The following is a 17,259-nucleotide window of genomic DNA, read 5'->3' on the forward strand; positions in this document are numbered from 1 at the left end:
ACAGTTGTCCATATCATCTGGTATTCCATCACCATCAGCGTCTGAAAAATGAACAAACAAGAGTAATTATAGTAACTTTGGTCTTGAATAGAAATGGTATCCTTCAAACTTACAAAGATGGTACTTTTGTGTCTCCGTAGTCGTACGAATTAATAGGGTCCTTATCTGCTAAATCTACTCCTCATTCAAGAAAAATACAGAACTATTTTTTGGGAATTAAAAAAATGTTATCAAATTCTGTCAAATGAAACATAGCTCAATCCTAATCATTCATTAAGTCCTAACTGGAGATAAAAGAAAAAGTTCTTGATCCAAGATCCGGCAATGTCCAAGATCCTGTCTATCCAAGGGAAACCCCTGACTTAGCACAGTTTCAGTCCAAGTCCTAGAAGACCATGTCTTCACTATCCTATCTGCTAAGCGTGTGTTTTCCCAATGGTTTTCTACATTGACCGTAAGCTCCTCTCTCGGAGATCTCTTGAATAAGCTTTCTACTCCACTTGACAGTCAGATAACACACTATGTTAGTCCAGCAAAATACTACAGTTCGATGATGGAGATATTGCTGTCTGCGCTTCTTTGAGTCGACAGTATAATCTAGCACTATTGGCTCTACTATCACCTCGTATTTTATGCTCTCCAACACACAGAACCTCGAACCGAAGTTTGAAGACTTCACGCAATTATGGTAACTTTTGTACCACCACTGGCTTTAAGCATGATAAGTTTCACAGAGTTCCCTCCAAGAACTTTATACTACTGCTGCTGTTTAATTCACAGTCTCCAGGTTTTATATACTACTACAGCACATTACATCATTTCTAAATATAGTACATAACATCACCACAAGCCAATCAGACTCATTGAATTGTATACATCATTTCTAAATATAGCTCATTATCTCGCCACCACTTACTACTGTGGCAATCATGATTATTCTAGTAGTTTTCATTTAGTATGATTGAGTTTCCAGAATAGTCCATGTACAAACCAATCAAGATTAATATAAAAAGAAGGAAAAATTAATTTCTTATGTCATAAGTTATGACAAAATACATTTAATGAATATTATCATGATTGGTCCGGAGTTGATCAGGAGAGGTCAAATAAATCTTTGCTATACTTAAAAGATATGATATGTTTCATTTACCGTTTACTTCGCACAGGTTGCCAGCAAACCCCTCAAGGCAGACACACAAACCATCCGCTACACAGACCCCTCCATTACAACCGGCGGCTCCACAGTCTGTTGCAAAATATAAATAGAGTTATTGAAAAAGAAACAAAAGAGTGTGTTTTGTTTTATAACCATAGCTAAGGACTGTATTTTACTTGTTGAGAGTGAAATTGTACAAAAATGCACGACTATTGAGATGTTGGTGCGTCTAATGCACGAGCCATGTCGGGTAGAGTGCATTTATTTCAGTCACACTTTACAGGTCAGTTATTGAAAAAGAAACAAAAGAGTGTGTTTAGTTATATAACCATTACTATTATTTAGTTTAAGAACTGTATATTGTTTGTTAAGAGTGAAATTGTACAAAAAAATTGACGCCTGTTGATGCGTCTGACGGGTGGAGCACATTTGTTCCAGTCACACTTTACAGGTGGGACCACGCTATACCCAGGTTTTTTAACCAGCCGACTGAAATAATTGTTGTTTATGAGGTATACATGTGTAACTGAATTCAGGATTATGTTGCGTAATGATAAAAACAGAGGCAAATTAAGTGACATGATCTATATAAAAGATAATTTTTTTCGTTCGCAAGAGTGATTTTATTTGGCTACGTAATTGTACATTTTATATAAGAGATTTTTAGATTTTAGATTTAGATTTATTATTATCTTTTCACTCATTACATGATACAAGACAAATACATAAGAATAATACATTATAAAGATATAAAGAATAATACATATATATATATATATATATATAATAAACTATGGAAATGCATAATACAACAATGAGTGAAGGAATTACAGTTGAGGCCCAGAGGCCTATAGCTCTGTAGCCCATTGATACAGGTATATGGCATTTATTTGACATGGCATCAGGTTGGTAGACAACAAAAATGCCGAGTCCAACCAACCAGCTGTCATGTCCATCAATGACATATCCTATGTTAACATTTAAGGAAAAACAAACAAAAAAACAACAACAAAAAACAGAAATATCTTACCTGGTGGACTTGTGTCGCAATCGTCTCCTAAGCCGTCATTATCGATGTCTGCCTGATCTACATTGGCCATTGTTACACAATTGTCACAATCATTCGGGATTCCATCACCATCAATATCATCATCACATGCATCAGCGATGCCATCGCCATCTGTGTCGTCTTGATTTAAGGTGGATGTGAAAGGGCAGGTGTCGTCGGTATTTGGTACTCCATCGCCGTCGATGTCATCGTCACAAGCATCTCCCTCACCGTCGCCATTGGTGTCTGTTTGATCATCATTTGGTATTAATGGACAGTTGTCCATATCATCTGGTATTCCATCACCATCAGCGTCTGAAAAATGAACAAACAAGAGTAATTATAGTAACTTTGGTCTTGAATAGAAATGGTATCCCTTAAACCCACAATGGTAAAGTACTTTTATGTCTTTACGTTTTCCAAAAATGACAACGACACCATCAAGAAAAACTAAGAAAGAAATAATGAACAACAACAGAACCAATCCAGAACAAAACGAAAATAACAAAGCGAAACAATGGAGATCTGCGGGATGCGATAAGGTCATGTATATATACTATTTCAACTGTATCTCATCATGCAGTATTCGAGGGTTTATGACGTACACATCATTGCAACTGATGATCACAAAGATGTGTTTACGCGAATTTAATTTTTTGATTTTTCATTAAAAAATATCAAAGCAAAATATAAATAGGCCCAACTTTATCAATTTCCAAAATGCCGAAATAATTGCGAATTGAGACATTTCTATACTGTTCATGTATTTCAAAAAATATAAAAGTGTAATAAGAAATGTATATAATTGGACTTTCCAAAGTTTTGTTTGTATTCCTTTGTACATGTAGAGTAAATAACATTTTTGACCAGTGTAATGGTCATTAAAATAACCCAGGCCAAAAAAAAATGATCTCAACACAAACCAATCAGATTAATTCACCTGTATACTGTACCATGATTACTGTAATAGCGCCACCACTTACTACTGTGGCAATTATGATTATTCTAGTAGCTTTCATTAAGTATGATTGAGCTTTTCAGAATAGTCCATGTAGAAACCAATGAAGATTAATATCAAAAGAAGGAAACATTAATGTCTAATGAGAAAATACATATTTTTCAATGAATATTATCATGATTATGGAATATTTAACACCAGATTGTCAAGATTAGAGTTGGTCCGGAGAGGTCAAATAAATCTTTGTTATACTTAAAAGATAAGATATGTCTCATTTACCGTTTATTTCGCACAGGTTGCCAGAAAACCCCTCAAAGCAGACACACAGACCATCCGCTACACAGACTCCACCATTACAACCGGCGGCTCCACAGTCTGTTGCAAAATATAAATAGTGTTATTGAAAAAGAAACAAAAGAGTGTGTTTTGTTGTATAATATTAGGTTGAGAATTGTATTTTACTTGCTGAGAGTGAAATTGTACAAAAATGAACGCCTATTGAGATATTGATGTGTCTGATGCATGAGCTCTGTCGGGTAGAGTGCATTTGTTCCAGTCACACTTTACAGGTCGGATCACGCTTCCCAGGTTTTTAACCAACCGACTAAAGAAGTTGTTTTTTATGAAGTATACATGTGTAACTGAATTCAGGATTAAGTTGCGAAATGATAAAATCAGAGCCAAATAAAAGTGGCATGATCTTTATAAATGATTTTTTTTTTTCGTTCGCAAGAGTGATTATATTTGGCTACGTAATTGGTGATTTTATACAAGAGAAATATCTTACCTGGTGGACTAGTGTCGCATACGTCGCCTAGGCCGTCATTATCGATGTCTGTCTGATCTACATTGGCCATTTTTACACAATTGTCACAATCATTCGGGATTCCATCACCATCAATATCATCATCACATGCATCAGCGATGCCATCGCCATCTGTGTCGTCTTGATTTAAGGTGGGTGTGAAAGGGCAGGTGTCGTCGGTATTTGGTACTCCATCGCCGTCGATGTCATCGTCACAAGCATCTCCCTCACCGTCGCCATTGGTGTCTGTTTGATCATCATTTGGTATTAATGGACAGTTGTCCATATCATCTGGTATTCCATCACCGTCAATGTCTGAAAAAATAACAACCGGGAGTGGTTGTAGTATAAAAATTGGTCTTGAATAGTATAACAGCTAAATTGGCTATAACCTATTCTATATTTGATTATGAGATGAAAATAAATAGGATGTTGAATACATAGGGTTTGTTTCATTGGTTTGGATAGCCAGGAGTGTATATTTTTAGAATCTGCCAGGTAAAAATTGCTCAACATTGAGGATTATGAAAAATACAAGATTAATATCAAAAGAAGTAAAAATTAATGTCTAATGACAAAATACATATTTTTGTAATGAATATTATCATGATTATGGAATATTTTTGGGGCACATAACACCATGAACACACGATTGTCAAGATTAGAGTTGGTCCGGGGAGGTCAAATAAATCTTTGTTATTCTTAAAAGATAAGATATGTCTCATTTACCGTTTATTTCGCACAGGTTGCCAGCAAACCCCTCAAAACAGACACACAGACCATCCGCTACACAGACCCCACCATTACAACCGGCGGCTCCACAGTCTGTTGCAAAATATAATATAGTTATTGAAAAAGAAACGAAAGAGTGTGTTTAGCTGTACAACCATTAATATTACTTGTTGATTGTGAAATTGTACAAAAAAATGCACGCCTATTGAGATGTTGATGCGTCTGATGCACGAGCCCTGCCGGGTGGAGTGCATTTGTTCCAGTCACACTTTACAGGTCGGATCACGCTTCCCAGGTTTTTAACCAACCGACTAAAGAAGTTGTTGTTTATGAAGTATACATGTGTAACTGAATTCAGGATTAAGTTGTGTAATGATAAAACCAGAGGCAAATAAAAGTGACATGATCTATATAAAAGATATTTTTTTCGTTCGCAAGAGTGATTTTATTTGGCTACGTAATTGTTGATTTTATACAAGAGAAATATCTTACCTGGTGGACTACTGTCGCATACGTCGCCTAGGCCGTCATTATCGATGTCTGTCTGATCTACGTTGGCCATTTTTACACAATTGTCACAATCATTCGGGATCCCATCACCATCAATATCATCATCACATGCATCAGCGATGCCATCGCCATCTGTGTCGTCTTGATTTAAGGTGGGTGTGAAAGGGCAGGTGTCGTCGGTATTTGGTACTCCATCGCCGTCGATGTCATCGTCACAAGCATCTCCCTCACCGTCGCCATTGGTGTCTGTTTGATCATCATTTGGTATTAATGGACAGTTGTCCATATCATCTGGTATTCCATCACCGTCAATGTCTGAAAAAATAACAACCGGGAGTGGTTGTAGTATAAAAATTGGTCTTGAATAGTATAACAGCTAAATTGGCTATAACCTATTCTATATTTGATTATGAGATGAAAATAAATAGGATGTAGAATACATAGAGTTTTTTTTCATTGGTTTGGATAGCCAGGAGTGTATATTTTTAGAATCTGCCAGGTAAAAATTGCTCAACATTGAGGATGATGAAAAATACAAGATTAATATCAAAAGAAGTAAAAATTAATGTCTAATGACAAAATACATATTTTTGTAATGAATATTATCATGATTATGGAATATTTTTGGGGCACATAACACCATGAACACACGATTGTCAAGATTAGAGTTGGTCCGGGGAGGTCAAATAAATCTTTGTTATACTTAAAAGATAAGATATGTCTCATTTACCGTTTATTTCGCACAGGTTGCCAGCAAACCCCTCAAAACAGACACACAGACCATCCGCTACACAGACCCCACCATTACAACCGGCGGCTCCACAGTCTGTTGCAAAATATAATATAGTTATTGAAAAAGAAACAAAAGAGTGTGTTTAGCTGTACAACCATTAATATTACTTGTTGATTGTGAAATTGTACAAAAAAATGCACGCCTATTGAGATGTTGATGCGTCTGATGCACGAGCCCTGCCGGGTGGAGTGCATTTGTTCCAGTCACACTTTACAGGTCGGATCACGCTTCCCAGGTTTTTAACCAACCGACTAAAGAAATTGTTGGTTATGAAGTATACATGTGTCACCGAATTCAGGATTAAGTTGTGTAATGATAAAACCAGAGGCAAATAAAAGTGACATGATCTATATAAAAGATATTTTTTTCGTTCGCAAGAGTGATTTTATTTGGCTACGTAATTGTTGATTTTATACAAGAGAAATATCTTACCTGGTGGACTAGTGTCGCATACGTCGCCTAGGCCGTCATTATCGATGTCTGTCTGATCTACATTGGCCATTTTTACACAATTGTCACAATCATTCGGGATTCCATCACCATCAATATCATCATCACATGCATCAGCGATGCCATCGCCATCTGTGTCGTCTTGATTTAAGGTGGGTGTGAAAGGGCAGGTGTCGTCGGTATTTGGTACTCCATCGCCGTCGATGTCATCGTCACAAGCATCTCCCTCACCGTCGCCATTGGTGTCTGTTTGATCATCATTTGGTATTAATGGACAGATGTCCATATCATCTGGTATTCCATCACCGTCAGTGTCTGAAAAAAATAACAACCGGGAGTGGTTGTAGTATAAAAATTGGTCTTGAATAGTATAACAGCTATATGTTCTATATTTAATTATGAGATGGAAATAAGTAGGATGTATTATACATAGGTTTTTTTCATTGGTTTGGAAAGCCAGGAGTGTTTATTTTTAGAATCTGTCAGGTAAAAACTACTCAACATTGAGGATTATGAGAAATACAAGATGGCGTCCAAAATGGTCGCCATTTTATATTATTTGCTGTAACTTCATTCCTTCAAACTATAATGGTAATTTTGATGTCAAGTCATAGGTTGGGGGGGCAATACATCCAGTTCAATCATTTTAAAGGCCAGGTAGGGATTACATATTGGTCAAGCTGCAAGAGGACGAGATCCGGCGCCTCTAACCCTTCTATGGAATCAGCACTAAACCTAACTGGATTTGATTTGAAGAATCAGTAAATACGTGGCTAGCTGATTTGTCTGCTCTGTCATGCTCTGTCCGAGGATACTAAAGGCTAGGAACAGTTGGTGAGAAGGATTAAACATCAACAGGTCAAGTTATTGCCTCTACTAGACCTCTTTAGTCTCTTGCGAAAGAGTACATAGAGCTTGGTTTGTAAACGGGAACCCTTTGAAGAAAGTGTGAGCACCGTCTTAAGCCACTGACACAGGATCCTAGCCTTTGTGTTGGATGTGCTGTTGGGATATCCTCCTGGTTTTCTTCAACAGAAGCAATATATGGTCTTGTGACTAATTCCCAACCACAAAACGTCTTGTTGTTTCTTGCCAACCACAACGTAAAGGTAGCTCGTAGCGCCGCTCTTGATATTATATGGTATCTTCTGCCCTTCAGTCCAAGTAATTTGAAACAAGTCCTCGGTGTCTCATTGCTGGCTGAAGGTTCCGTTACTATATTGTCTTCCCTCTTCTGTCTTGAATGGTATGCTAGTGCAGATTTGTTTGTCATTGTCCATATTCTCTTGAGCTCCTGCACAAAGTTTTGTTGGAATTAGTTAATGTGCAATCTCTCAAAGTACCATGCCATGTCTCCAGTTATATCTTTCAGATCTAAGGGAATACTGGCAGTAGTAATAAGATAATCATTGTGTAGTTATTGTGGCCACGCAGAGCGCAAAGACCAGGTGTATGTTTGATGCAGTTCTTCAGGTTGGCTGGTGTAGGTAGTGTGTCTTGTATTTTTCAGGTAGAACTTACAAGTTACTAAACTGAAGGTGAGTAACTTGCACTAGAATTTAGAAAGGAAAAGGAATTTAGAAAGGAAAAAAAATACAAACATTTGTGACACCTATTGTGGCCACAAACGCCAATATCAGTATAACCCTTTGAGGGGCATCCCAAAAGCAAAGGTCCCAAGGCACCAACCAATTGGCAGCAGAACCATGCATCATCCTTGACAGAGTTGGAAGAAGCATATTGAAGAAGAGGAACACTAGCATACTGGTGAGGGTTCTTCTTGTGCTCTTTGAAATTATTTTATTTTATTTTATTAGATCTTATTTTGCCTGGGGAACAAACTCAGTGGTCCACACTGATTTCCAGTCTGGCCCAGGGGTCAAACAAAATACATCAAAAATACAAATGAAATACATACAAAAGAATTACATACCATGGATTTAACAAATAACATCATATATGAACACATCAAGGAAGCACATCTGTGTAGGTCGGCTGCAGTGCAGCAATGTCGGCAGGCTTCAAAGACAGCCCGCAGACAGAGTCCGCACTGCAGCCAACCATCATGCAACAACCTGAATAATTTAATAATTTAATTGCACATCGCTTTGAAACGGCCTAGTGTATGAGGTAATGGTACTTTAACCTGGGTATTTCTCAAAACCCTCAAGGGTGAGCAAGTTTCATCCGGCAGATTCTGAAAGTGGATAACATTAGCTATTCAAATAAAGCATAAAAACTATATACAAAATGTCTAGGTTCCATCATGGTTCTGCCAGACTACAAAGAAGTCTTTGCAATTATTTTGTCATTTCTAAAAGTATCATAGCAAACATAATTATATAGGCCTATATTAAAAACCAAGCTTTATTAATTACCAAAATGCCGAAATAGGTGTGATTTAGGACATTTCTCTATTGTATCATTATTCATGTGTTTAAAACAGTTTAAAAGTGTGATAAGAAAGTATCTAATTGGAATTTCCCAAATTTTGTTTGTATTCCTGTGTAGAGTAAAAAACCTTTTTGTCCGGATTGTCAAGATTAGGGTTGGTCCCGGAATGACAAATTAAACCTTTGTTACACTTAAAAGTTAAAATATGTTTCATTTACCAGTTATTTCGCACAGGTTACCAGCAAACCCCTCATAACAGACACACAGATTATCAGCTACACACACCCCACTATTAAGACAACCAGCTCCACAGTCTGTTACAAAATATAAAAGAGTTATTGAAAAGGAAACAAAAGAGTGTGTTATATTTGTGAAACCATTAAGTTCAGGTTAATAAATGTACTGATATTTTAATTACTGAGAGTGAAATTGTACACATAAATCAAACCTACTGTTATGAGATGAAGTGTTTACAGTGTACTATACGAATCAACATCTCAGCACAGGTGCATTATCATGATTATTTTGTAAAATTTCCCAAGAAACAAGTAATACACATTTTTAATGTATTTCATGACGAGAAAAAATCTCCCGATTTTCTTTATTAAAAAAAAAACAAATTTGCACTAAATATGTCGAAAAAACGAGAAAAATTAATGCACAAGATAAATGAATTGCTATATCGTTACTTGTTAGTGATGCTTTGCAACTTTTTTTGCAGGAAATTGACAGTTTCTCAATAGTTTTGTGAAATGGTAAATCTCCCGTGATTTCGCGGGCGAATATCATGCGTGTCATGTTTACAAATAGAGTCTTATTGAATAGAATCGGTTTTAAGTAGATTAGCCTAGGCCGGCCTATTAGGTAATATATAAAAAGAACATTCTAAAATGCTGTTTGATTTCCTACCAGGTGAATCGTCATCCTCAATTGTGACTGAGGCTTTGTGAAGAGGTTCAAGAAGAGCTTGTCCGTTAGCAGCAGCTGTAACAGCATCCGCAAATGCAATTTGTACCATCAGTTGTTCTGTATGCTCTTCTAGCATGTCATCGGTTATAACCAAAGATACCGTTTTCATGTCTTCGTTTGCTGCAAATGTCAAATCTGTCACTGGAGTTAACGCTCCGTAGTCCGTTGCTGATGTTGCCGATAGATCCATTGCTGTTAAAGCTTTATTGGGAAAAGATAAATGTAATATTCAGTTGGTGAAGTGATTCATATGGTCATAAACCACCGAAGAAACCCCCTTAAGGCTAGCTTGTTAATTCGTTGCTTGGTCATTTTGCCTTTGATAAAGATTCTGCTACAGGGTGGAAAGTTCAGACTATTTAAAGGAGTATTTCGTGATCATATCATCCTCTTTTTATGACATTTTTTCAGTAGATATCCACGAAAAGAGTTTATTCCCAAACTTTCGGTTGATTCTGATTTTGCGTTGGCGAGTTATGCATGATTCTGTGTATTACACTGCTCCATAGATAGACAATGTGTTATAATTCCGTTCTGGTGCATGTACCAGAACGTTAAATTCAATCGATTCCCGTGTATGCGATATGCATATGAATAGACACTCGACACTAGGCTTCAAGTGTCTTTTCTTTTATAATCTGGGTCGAAATATTTCTTAAAATTGCACGAATTTCTAAACAACGGTTCCTATGCTCACGATAATTAAACTTTTGATATCAAATTTGGTATCAACCTTCGAAGGAAAGTGTATAGAAAAATATTATATGAATTATTTTGCCATAAACTCATCAGACTCTGATTAAATGGGGATGGAACTAGTGGCGACTTTTTAATTTGGCTGTGTTTATATTATACATTAACATTGCACCCTAAAAAACATGGGACATGGGTGATATTTTGATGTAGTTACGTGCCGTAGGTTGTCCTGATTTGCTCTTGACTTGCATGGCAACACTCCAAAAACACGGCTAGTCGTGTGAAGAAAAGTTTGAAAACCCTGTAAGGAATATTATTCTTTCTTAAACGGAATCAGTCTACAAATCGTAAGTAAAACTAATAAACATATCAAAAAAAGTAACTAACCCTCTTAAATAATGGCCATTATTAAAAAACGGGCGATTGTATTACAAATCTGTAATCAATGTAACCCAAGATTTGAAAGTTGCAGTAAATTTTATTGATTTGTGTTCAGTATAATGGAAGGAAGTCTGTGTAATGATATCTGAGTGTTTTTGTATTGTTGTATTAGTGTAACTCTCAAATCTGGACCTCACACTATATTAAATTGACCGGTGTTTTATTGTTGTTTGGGCTATCGTATCAAATGAGGTGTCAAAATGCGCAGAAATAAATTCTGCTTTCAACGCATTTTACAGATTTGTAATACAATAGCCCGTTTGTTAACAATGGCCATTATTTAAGGGGGTTAGTTACTTTTTTTGAGATGTTTATAATAACGTAGCGCTCTTAGCTCACCTCAGAACCTAGGTATTCGTTAGTTAAGCTGACAAATAACTTCGGTTAAACTGAAAAATTTGTACCAAAATTGACGTTAACTCGTTACTGTGGAAAATGTACAAAATATGACTTCCATGAATCTATAAAAATGGATATTTCAGAATCGGTTTATTGTACGAGTATTACCATAAATCGAATATGGACAAGTAGGAGTGTATCTCTAGAAGTCTTTTCGTCTAAAAAATGGAACTTTGTTGAATTTAGAGTGACAAAGTAACATGTGGGAAATAGTAGTCTACGAGGATGTGAAATCAGGTAGAATTTTCGGTATTGACGAGGTTCGAACATGCCTTCCAAAGTCGCAAATATGTAGCATAATTCTTATTTCAAGGTTCTGTAAATACCTCTACACTAAGATAGGAAAATCGATCAACACGGACTGCTCAAAAGGACTTCCCTCCCAAAAAAGTGCTTGGGCTAAAACGCATCGTTACATGTACAAGCCAATTTGAAGAATATCCTATCAGCTGATAAATTTAGCATGCTAAAATATTGATTTATAGATTTCCCTCATTGATGGGCACCATCAATTCTCTACCTGTCAACTATTAATGTTTCTAGGCAAATTATTGACGGCAAACATTGCAAACTTCTGTGACATTTTTCAAAAAATTCCATCAACCCTTAAAGACTGAGGTTGATTTCTCAATGTCAACGACCATTCTCTAAACATCTTTAGGACACAAAATTCCCCACAGTTTATGTTGGATAGTAAACATAGTAAATAACTTACTTGTTGTTGTTGACACACTCAGATCACCTCGTCTCCTAACGACAATATCGACAGTCCCGGTTGCCTCGTCAACATAGTAATCGTTACAATCCAGGAAATACCAAGTGTCTGCAAATTGTATAACCAATCAAGATATGTAAACAGGAAAGTCATGCGCGTATTTTGGGGTGCTTTGGGGGCGCCAGCCCCCCGGGGTAAAAGCGGGGGCGGTCAAAACGAAGGGGCGGCGGAAGAAGAAGGGGCGGCAAAAACAGGGGCGGCAAAAACGAAGGGGGCGGCAAAAAGAATTATTAAATAAAAAGGGCGGACAAATGTGATAAAGTATAAATTTTTTTGAAAAAATGACACTGTACATCAAAATTCAGGCTGTTGGGGAAGGGGCGGCAAAATTGAATTTTCTTCAGCCTCCGGGGTTGGAACGGCCACGGTACGCCACTGAAAGTATTATAAATTGTTGTGATTTAACATGTTGTTATTTACATTTACTGGCTACATCGTTTATTAACGAAATGATAAGAAAAGGATTCCATTTACTAAAAACAGTAACTAATAGACTACGACGGCCAGAACATGTACGTAAAACACAATATTGAAAATAATAATACTGTACATATCCCTTGTGATAAGTTTGGAAAAGAAAATGATAGCCTTAAGTGATTCGCTTGGACGGATGGTTGGTATTAGGGCTTGGATTACTAAGTTATTAGTAAACATCTCAAAAAAAGTAACTAACCCCCCTTAAATAATGACCATTATTCAAAAATGGGTGATTGTAAAAATCTGTAAAATGCGTTGGAAGCAGAATTTATTTCTGCACATTTTGACACCTCATTTGCAGCAATTGACTAAATATTGACGTCACAGCGTACAATTAAATCAATGTAACCCAAGATTTGAAAGTAAATTGTATTGATTTTGTATTCAGTGTAATGGAAGGAAATCTGTGTAATGATATCTGAGTGTTTTTGTATTGTTTATAGTTTATAGTTTATAGTTTATTTTATTTTCTCATTTGACCCCGTACAGGGTATCAGAGAAACACAAACAACAAAATAAAAACAGTTACAATAAATGGCGTTTACAAAGCAACAATATATACCAGTAGAAAATGAGCACACACATTTTAGTATTTAACTTAACTTACTTTAAAAAGTAAAAGAATAGATAAGTGTTTTATATGTACATGAATATTTACACAAGCTAATAAACTACGTGAATATGTTATAAGATTTAGTAGTTTTCTTTAAATTTATACATAATGAGTTTTGCAAATATTGCAAGGTTCTTAAGCACCAAAAATCTGTTGAACTAAAAGATGATTCATTTTCAACATATTGGGATGATTTATGTAATAAGGTGACAAATATTTAAGTCTGGCATCTTTAAAGTGGTCACATTCAAATAAGTAGTGGAATTCATCACCAATAATGTGTAAGTTGCAAAGATTGCATTGATCTGAGTTTTCATCTGTGGTAACATGTCTATTATTACAACTATTTACTGTACATGGGAGATTATGATTTCTACTTCTAAATCTACACAAATTAACTCTATCAGTTGTATATAATAATAAGGTAAGATTCAAATTTCAATTGATTCTTAATATTCCTGTAGTTAACACTGCGGCTATTATTGGAAACGGATGTTGACCAATTTTGGGTATCGATATCGTTTATTCTGGTCTCAATCATTGTTTTAAACAAGGATTTCCTGATGTTTGGATTTTGATTTATCCAGAATTCACCAAAACCACATGTATCAAGAATATTTTTGATTTTAATAATCCATTTTGAATTGAAATTACTGTTTACATCTTCATGGAGACATTTAATCTTACTATAAATAGGCTAATGTTGTGTGTGTGTATGTATGTGGTTTATGTAAAAGGCTCCGTCAGTTTCGATCCACATGTCGCCAAATTCATACGGGAGATCGAGGAATATACGGGAAATTGCCTCGACTTTATTTGGTTGAAATCGGTCAAGAATTGGCTGCAAAAACAGTGAAAATATGGGTAAAAACGGGGTTTTTGTTATGAAAATCAGTTACCAGCCTGCGCGTCACTGCAGCTGGCAGGCAGCGCGTCGGCGCGCGAGCGTAATGCGCACTACGCCAATGCGCGCGTAGACGGCGCAGAGCCACGCGACTTGCGAGCCAGAGACCAGTGGACATGATAATACAGAAAGAAGGAAAAATAAATAAAAATTAAAGGGCGGGTCACGGGATTATGATAAAGATGAACACGTCCGCATACACGCTCTGAGAGGACGTATACGGGAAAAATATGTGTGTTGTATAAACAAAATGAAGCGGTAGACCTATAATATAAAGAAAAATGAAATTAAAATGACAAAAGAGGTACGAGTAATTAGGCCAACGGGTTAAATTAACTAAATGAAACGGGAACGAAACAAAGAAGGAAAGAAACTAATCAGGAAATGTAAGAAAAAAAAGAAGCTATAATAATGATAACAGAATTAAATAAGAAACATGGAAACGGGAAATCACAAGCAGCAAATAAAAAATGAAGCTAAAAGGGAAATGTAACAAATAACAGATTTAGAAAAAAATGGGAACGGGTTTAAATAAATAAATAACATGGAAACGAAAAATCAAAATGTATCTTTTCGATGATTCTACCTGTCCAGTAATTCTTCCTGTTATAGTGAACGCTCCCATTTACTCATCTAGCGGGGACCCGCGCGAAGCGCGGGTATCCCGCTAGTTAGATTATAAATACGATAAGATAATTTGTTTTGGTTTCCAGAAATTATTTTAACCCAAAAGTTTATCAATCTCTTTGAAATGGTATTATGAATATCGAATTTACCAACTTCACCATAAATGGCACAGTTTATGGTACGTTTATTTACATGCAAGATTCTACGCAGAAAATTTCTATAGAAAATTTCAATGTGATCAAGTTTTTCATATCCCCCACACTTCACAGCCGTATGTAAGAATAGGTAACACCAGTCGATCAAAGAGATCACAGATAATATCAATTGGGAGCATGAGCTTGGCAGCTTTAGTTAATAAACTGAACATAGCGTTTTTAGCTTGAGAGATTTGTTTCTTGATTGCTTTATGGAAGTTACCATTATAATTAAAAGTTATACCCAGATACGTGTAATCATCAACAATATCGAGTTCGTCAGCTCCAAGAGTAAAAACAGGGTTACGCCTTGTTTTACCTCGTGAGAAGACAACAATTTTAGTTTTGCTTGCGTTTACATTAAGGGACCATGTGTTACAATACTCATGTAAAGCATCGAGACCTTTTTGTAGATCAGTTGGTGATTCGGCAAGAATAATCGTATCATCGGCATAAAGGAGGACATACAACTTAAGAAAAATTTCAATATCATCATTACTTAAGTAAGTACTTGTAAAAATTTGTATGCAAGTGCAACTTTCAAATCGGGACCTCGTTACATTAAATTGACCGCTGTTTTATTGTTTTCGTATCAAATGAGGTGTCAAAATGCGCAGAAATAAATTCTGCTTCCAACGCATTTTACAGATTTGTAATACAATAGCCCTTTTTAAATAATGACCATTATTTAAGGGGGGTTAGTTACTTTTTGAGATGTTTATATGCCAATCGTGTTTCACCACCCTTCCAACAAAATATTCTTAAAACGTTTATTCAAAACGTTTAAATGTCGGGTTATATAAAGATCGTGAAAACGGTTTGACAACGTTATTGTAAAATATTTTGGGCCAACATTTTAGTTGCAAAATATTTTGTCAACAGTTAAATAACATTCTGTTAGAATGTTTTGCATCACGTTTTCTAAAATGTTTTATGAATGTTATTAAAACATTTTTATATCTTTATAATTATAACCCGACATTTAAACCTTTTCTGTAAAACGTCGTGTGTTTGCTGAGTTATAGACCTGTCATGTTTGAAATTTAAAAAGTAACATCAATGTTTAAAAGATGTCTAGGCCTATTTTAGAAGGCAAAATAAACCAAAATATGACAGAATGTCACGTGCCTATTCTAAAGTGTTAAAATCTTCAAATAAAATGTTGGTGTAAAATTCACCTTTCCCGCTGCCTTATTGCTATGCGTGCTAGCCATAGGCTTCAACATAAATTATGAAATATTTTCTTAAAATTTCAAGAACCGCTGAATCATCAGTAGGCTTGTTTGTATTAATTTTAATGTATTTTATAAATAAATAAATAAGTATATAAATAAGTATATAAATAAATAAATACTGTAAATAAATAAATAAACAAATAAATAAATAAATAAATAAATAAATAAAAATTCAAAGAACAGACCGTCCAGAATAGGTAGTCGTTACTCTGAGTTTCATGCCTTTTGGGATTGAGCACTTTATTCAAAAGATAGTCTAACTTTATTCAAAAGATAGTCTAACTTGAGTAAAATGTTGTTAAATAAATAAATAAATAAATACTGTAAATAAATAAACAAATAAATAAATAAATAAATAAATAAATAAATAGATAAATAAATAAATTAAATAATCACTTATTATTTTTGAATAAAGCAAGTTGTTTTAACAATTCGTCATCTGCTATGGTTACAATGGCCTTCTAAAATAGACATCTATTAACAATTTAAAAATTCTATTTGGTTCTACTAAAAAAAATCGAGCTCAGTGTTTCCGAATATTTAAGTTTTTCAAACTTGTCGTCTGCAGTCGACACCGCATTGAAAGGGTTAACAGAAGTTTTATGCAAATCACCTGGATAGTCGTCATCTTCTATGGTTACTATGGCCTTGTTAAGTGGTGGACACACTGTTTCATCAGCTTGAGCGGCATTGGTAAATTCGAGTGAAATAAGAAATTGTTCCACGTGTTCTTCAAACATATCGTCTACAATTGTCAACATAACCGTCTTTTCTGTATCTCCAGGTAGAAATTCTACTTCCACTCTCCCTAGGACCAATGCTGCATAGTCAAGGGCGCTCATCGCTGACTGATCGCTGACTACCAGGTCTGTAACGGTAAATGTGTAAGTAACATCCCCAGCAAACACAAAAGGTTTTTAACACGTTTTTAGCAGATCATATTTTGGATTTTTGGTTTTGGTAAAATCGTTTTAAGTGTCGGGTTATATAAAGATCATGTAAACGTTTTAAAACGTTTTATATGAAAATTCGCTACAAAAATATTTTTTTGCCAAATGTTTTGTAAACACTTAAATAACATTA

General features: G+C 35.5%; 1 protein-coding gene across 1 annotated transcript; it reads right to left on the reverse strand.

The window, feature by feature from the left end:
* Positions 1–5,144: 5,144 nt before the first annotated feature.
* LOC140172007 (uncharacterized) lies at positions 5,145–7,725 on the reverse strand. The gene is made up of 4 exons (XM_072195355.1): positions 7,428–7,725; positions 6,435–6,767; positions 5,940–6,035; positions 5,145–5,524 (listed from the first exon to the last, which is right to left on the reverse strand). The coding sequence occupies exons 1-4, from the start codon at positions 7,723–7,725 to the stop codon at positions 5,145–5,147; spliced, it is 1,107 nt and encodes a 368-aa protein (XP_072051456.1).
* Positions 7,726–17,259: the final 9,534 nt, after the last annotated feature.

This window comes from Amphiura filiformis, chromosome 15 (genome assembly GCF_039555335.1).
Source record: "Amphiura filiformis chromosome 15, Afil_fr2py, whole genome shotgun sequence".
NCBI classification, from domain to species: Eukaryota; Metazoa; Echinodermata; class Ophiuroidea; order Amphilepidida; family Amphiuridae; genus Amphiura; species Amphiura filiformis.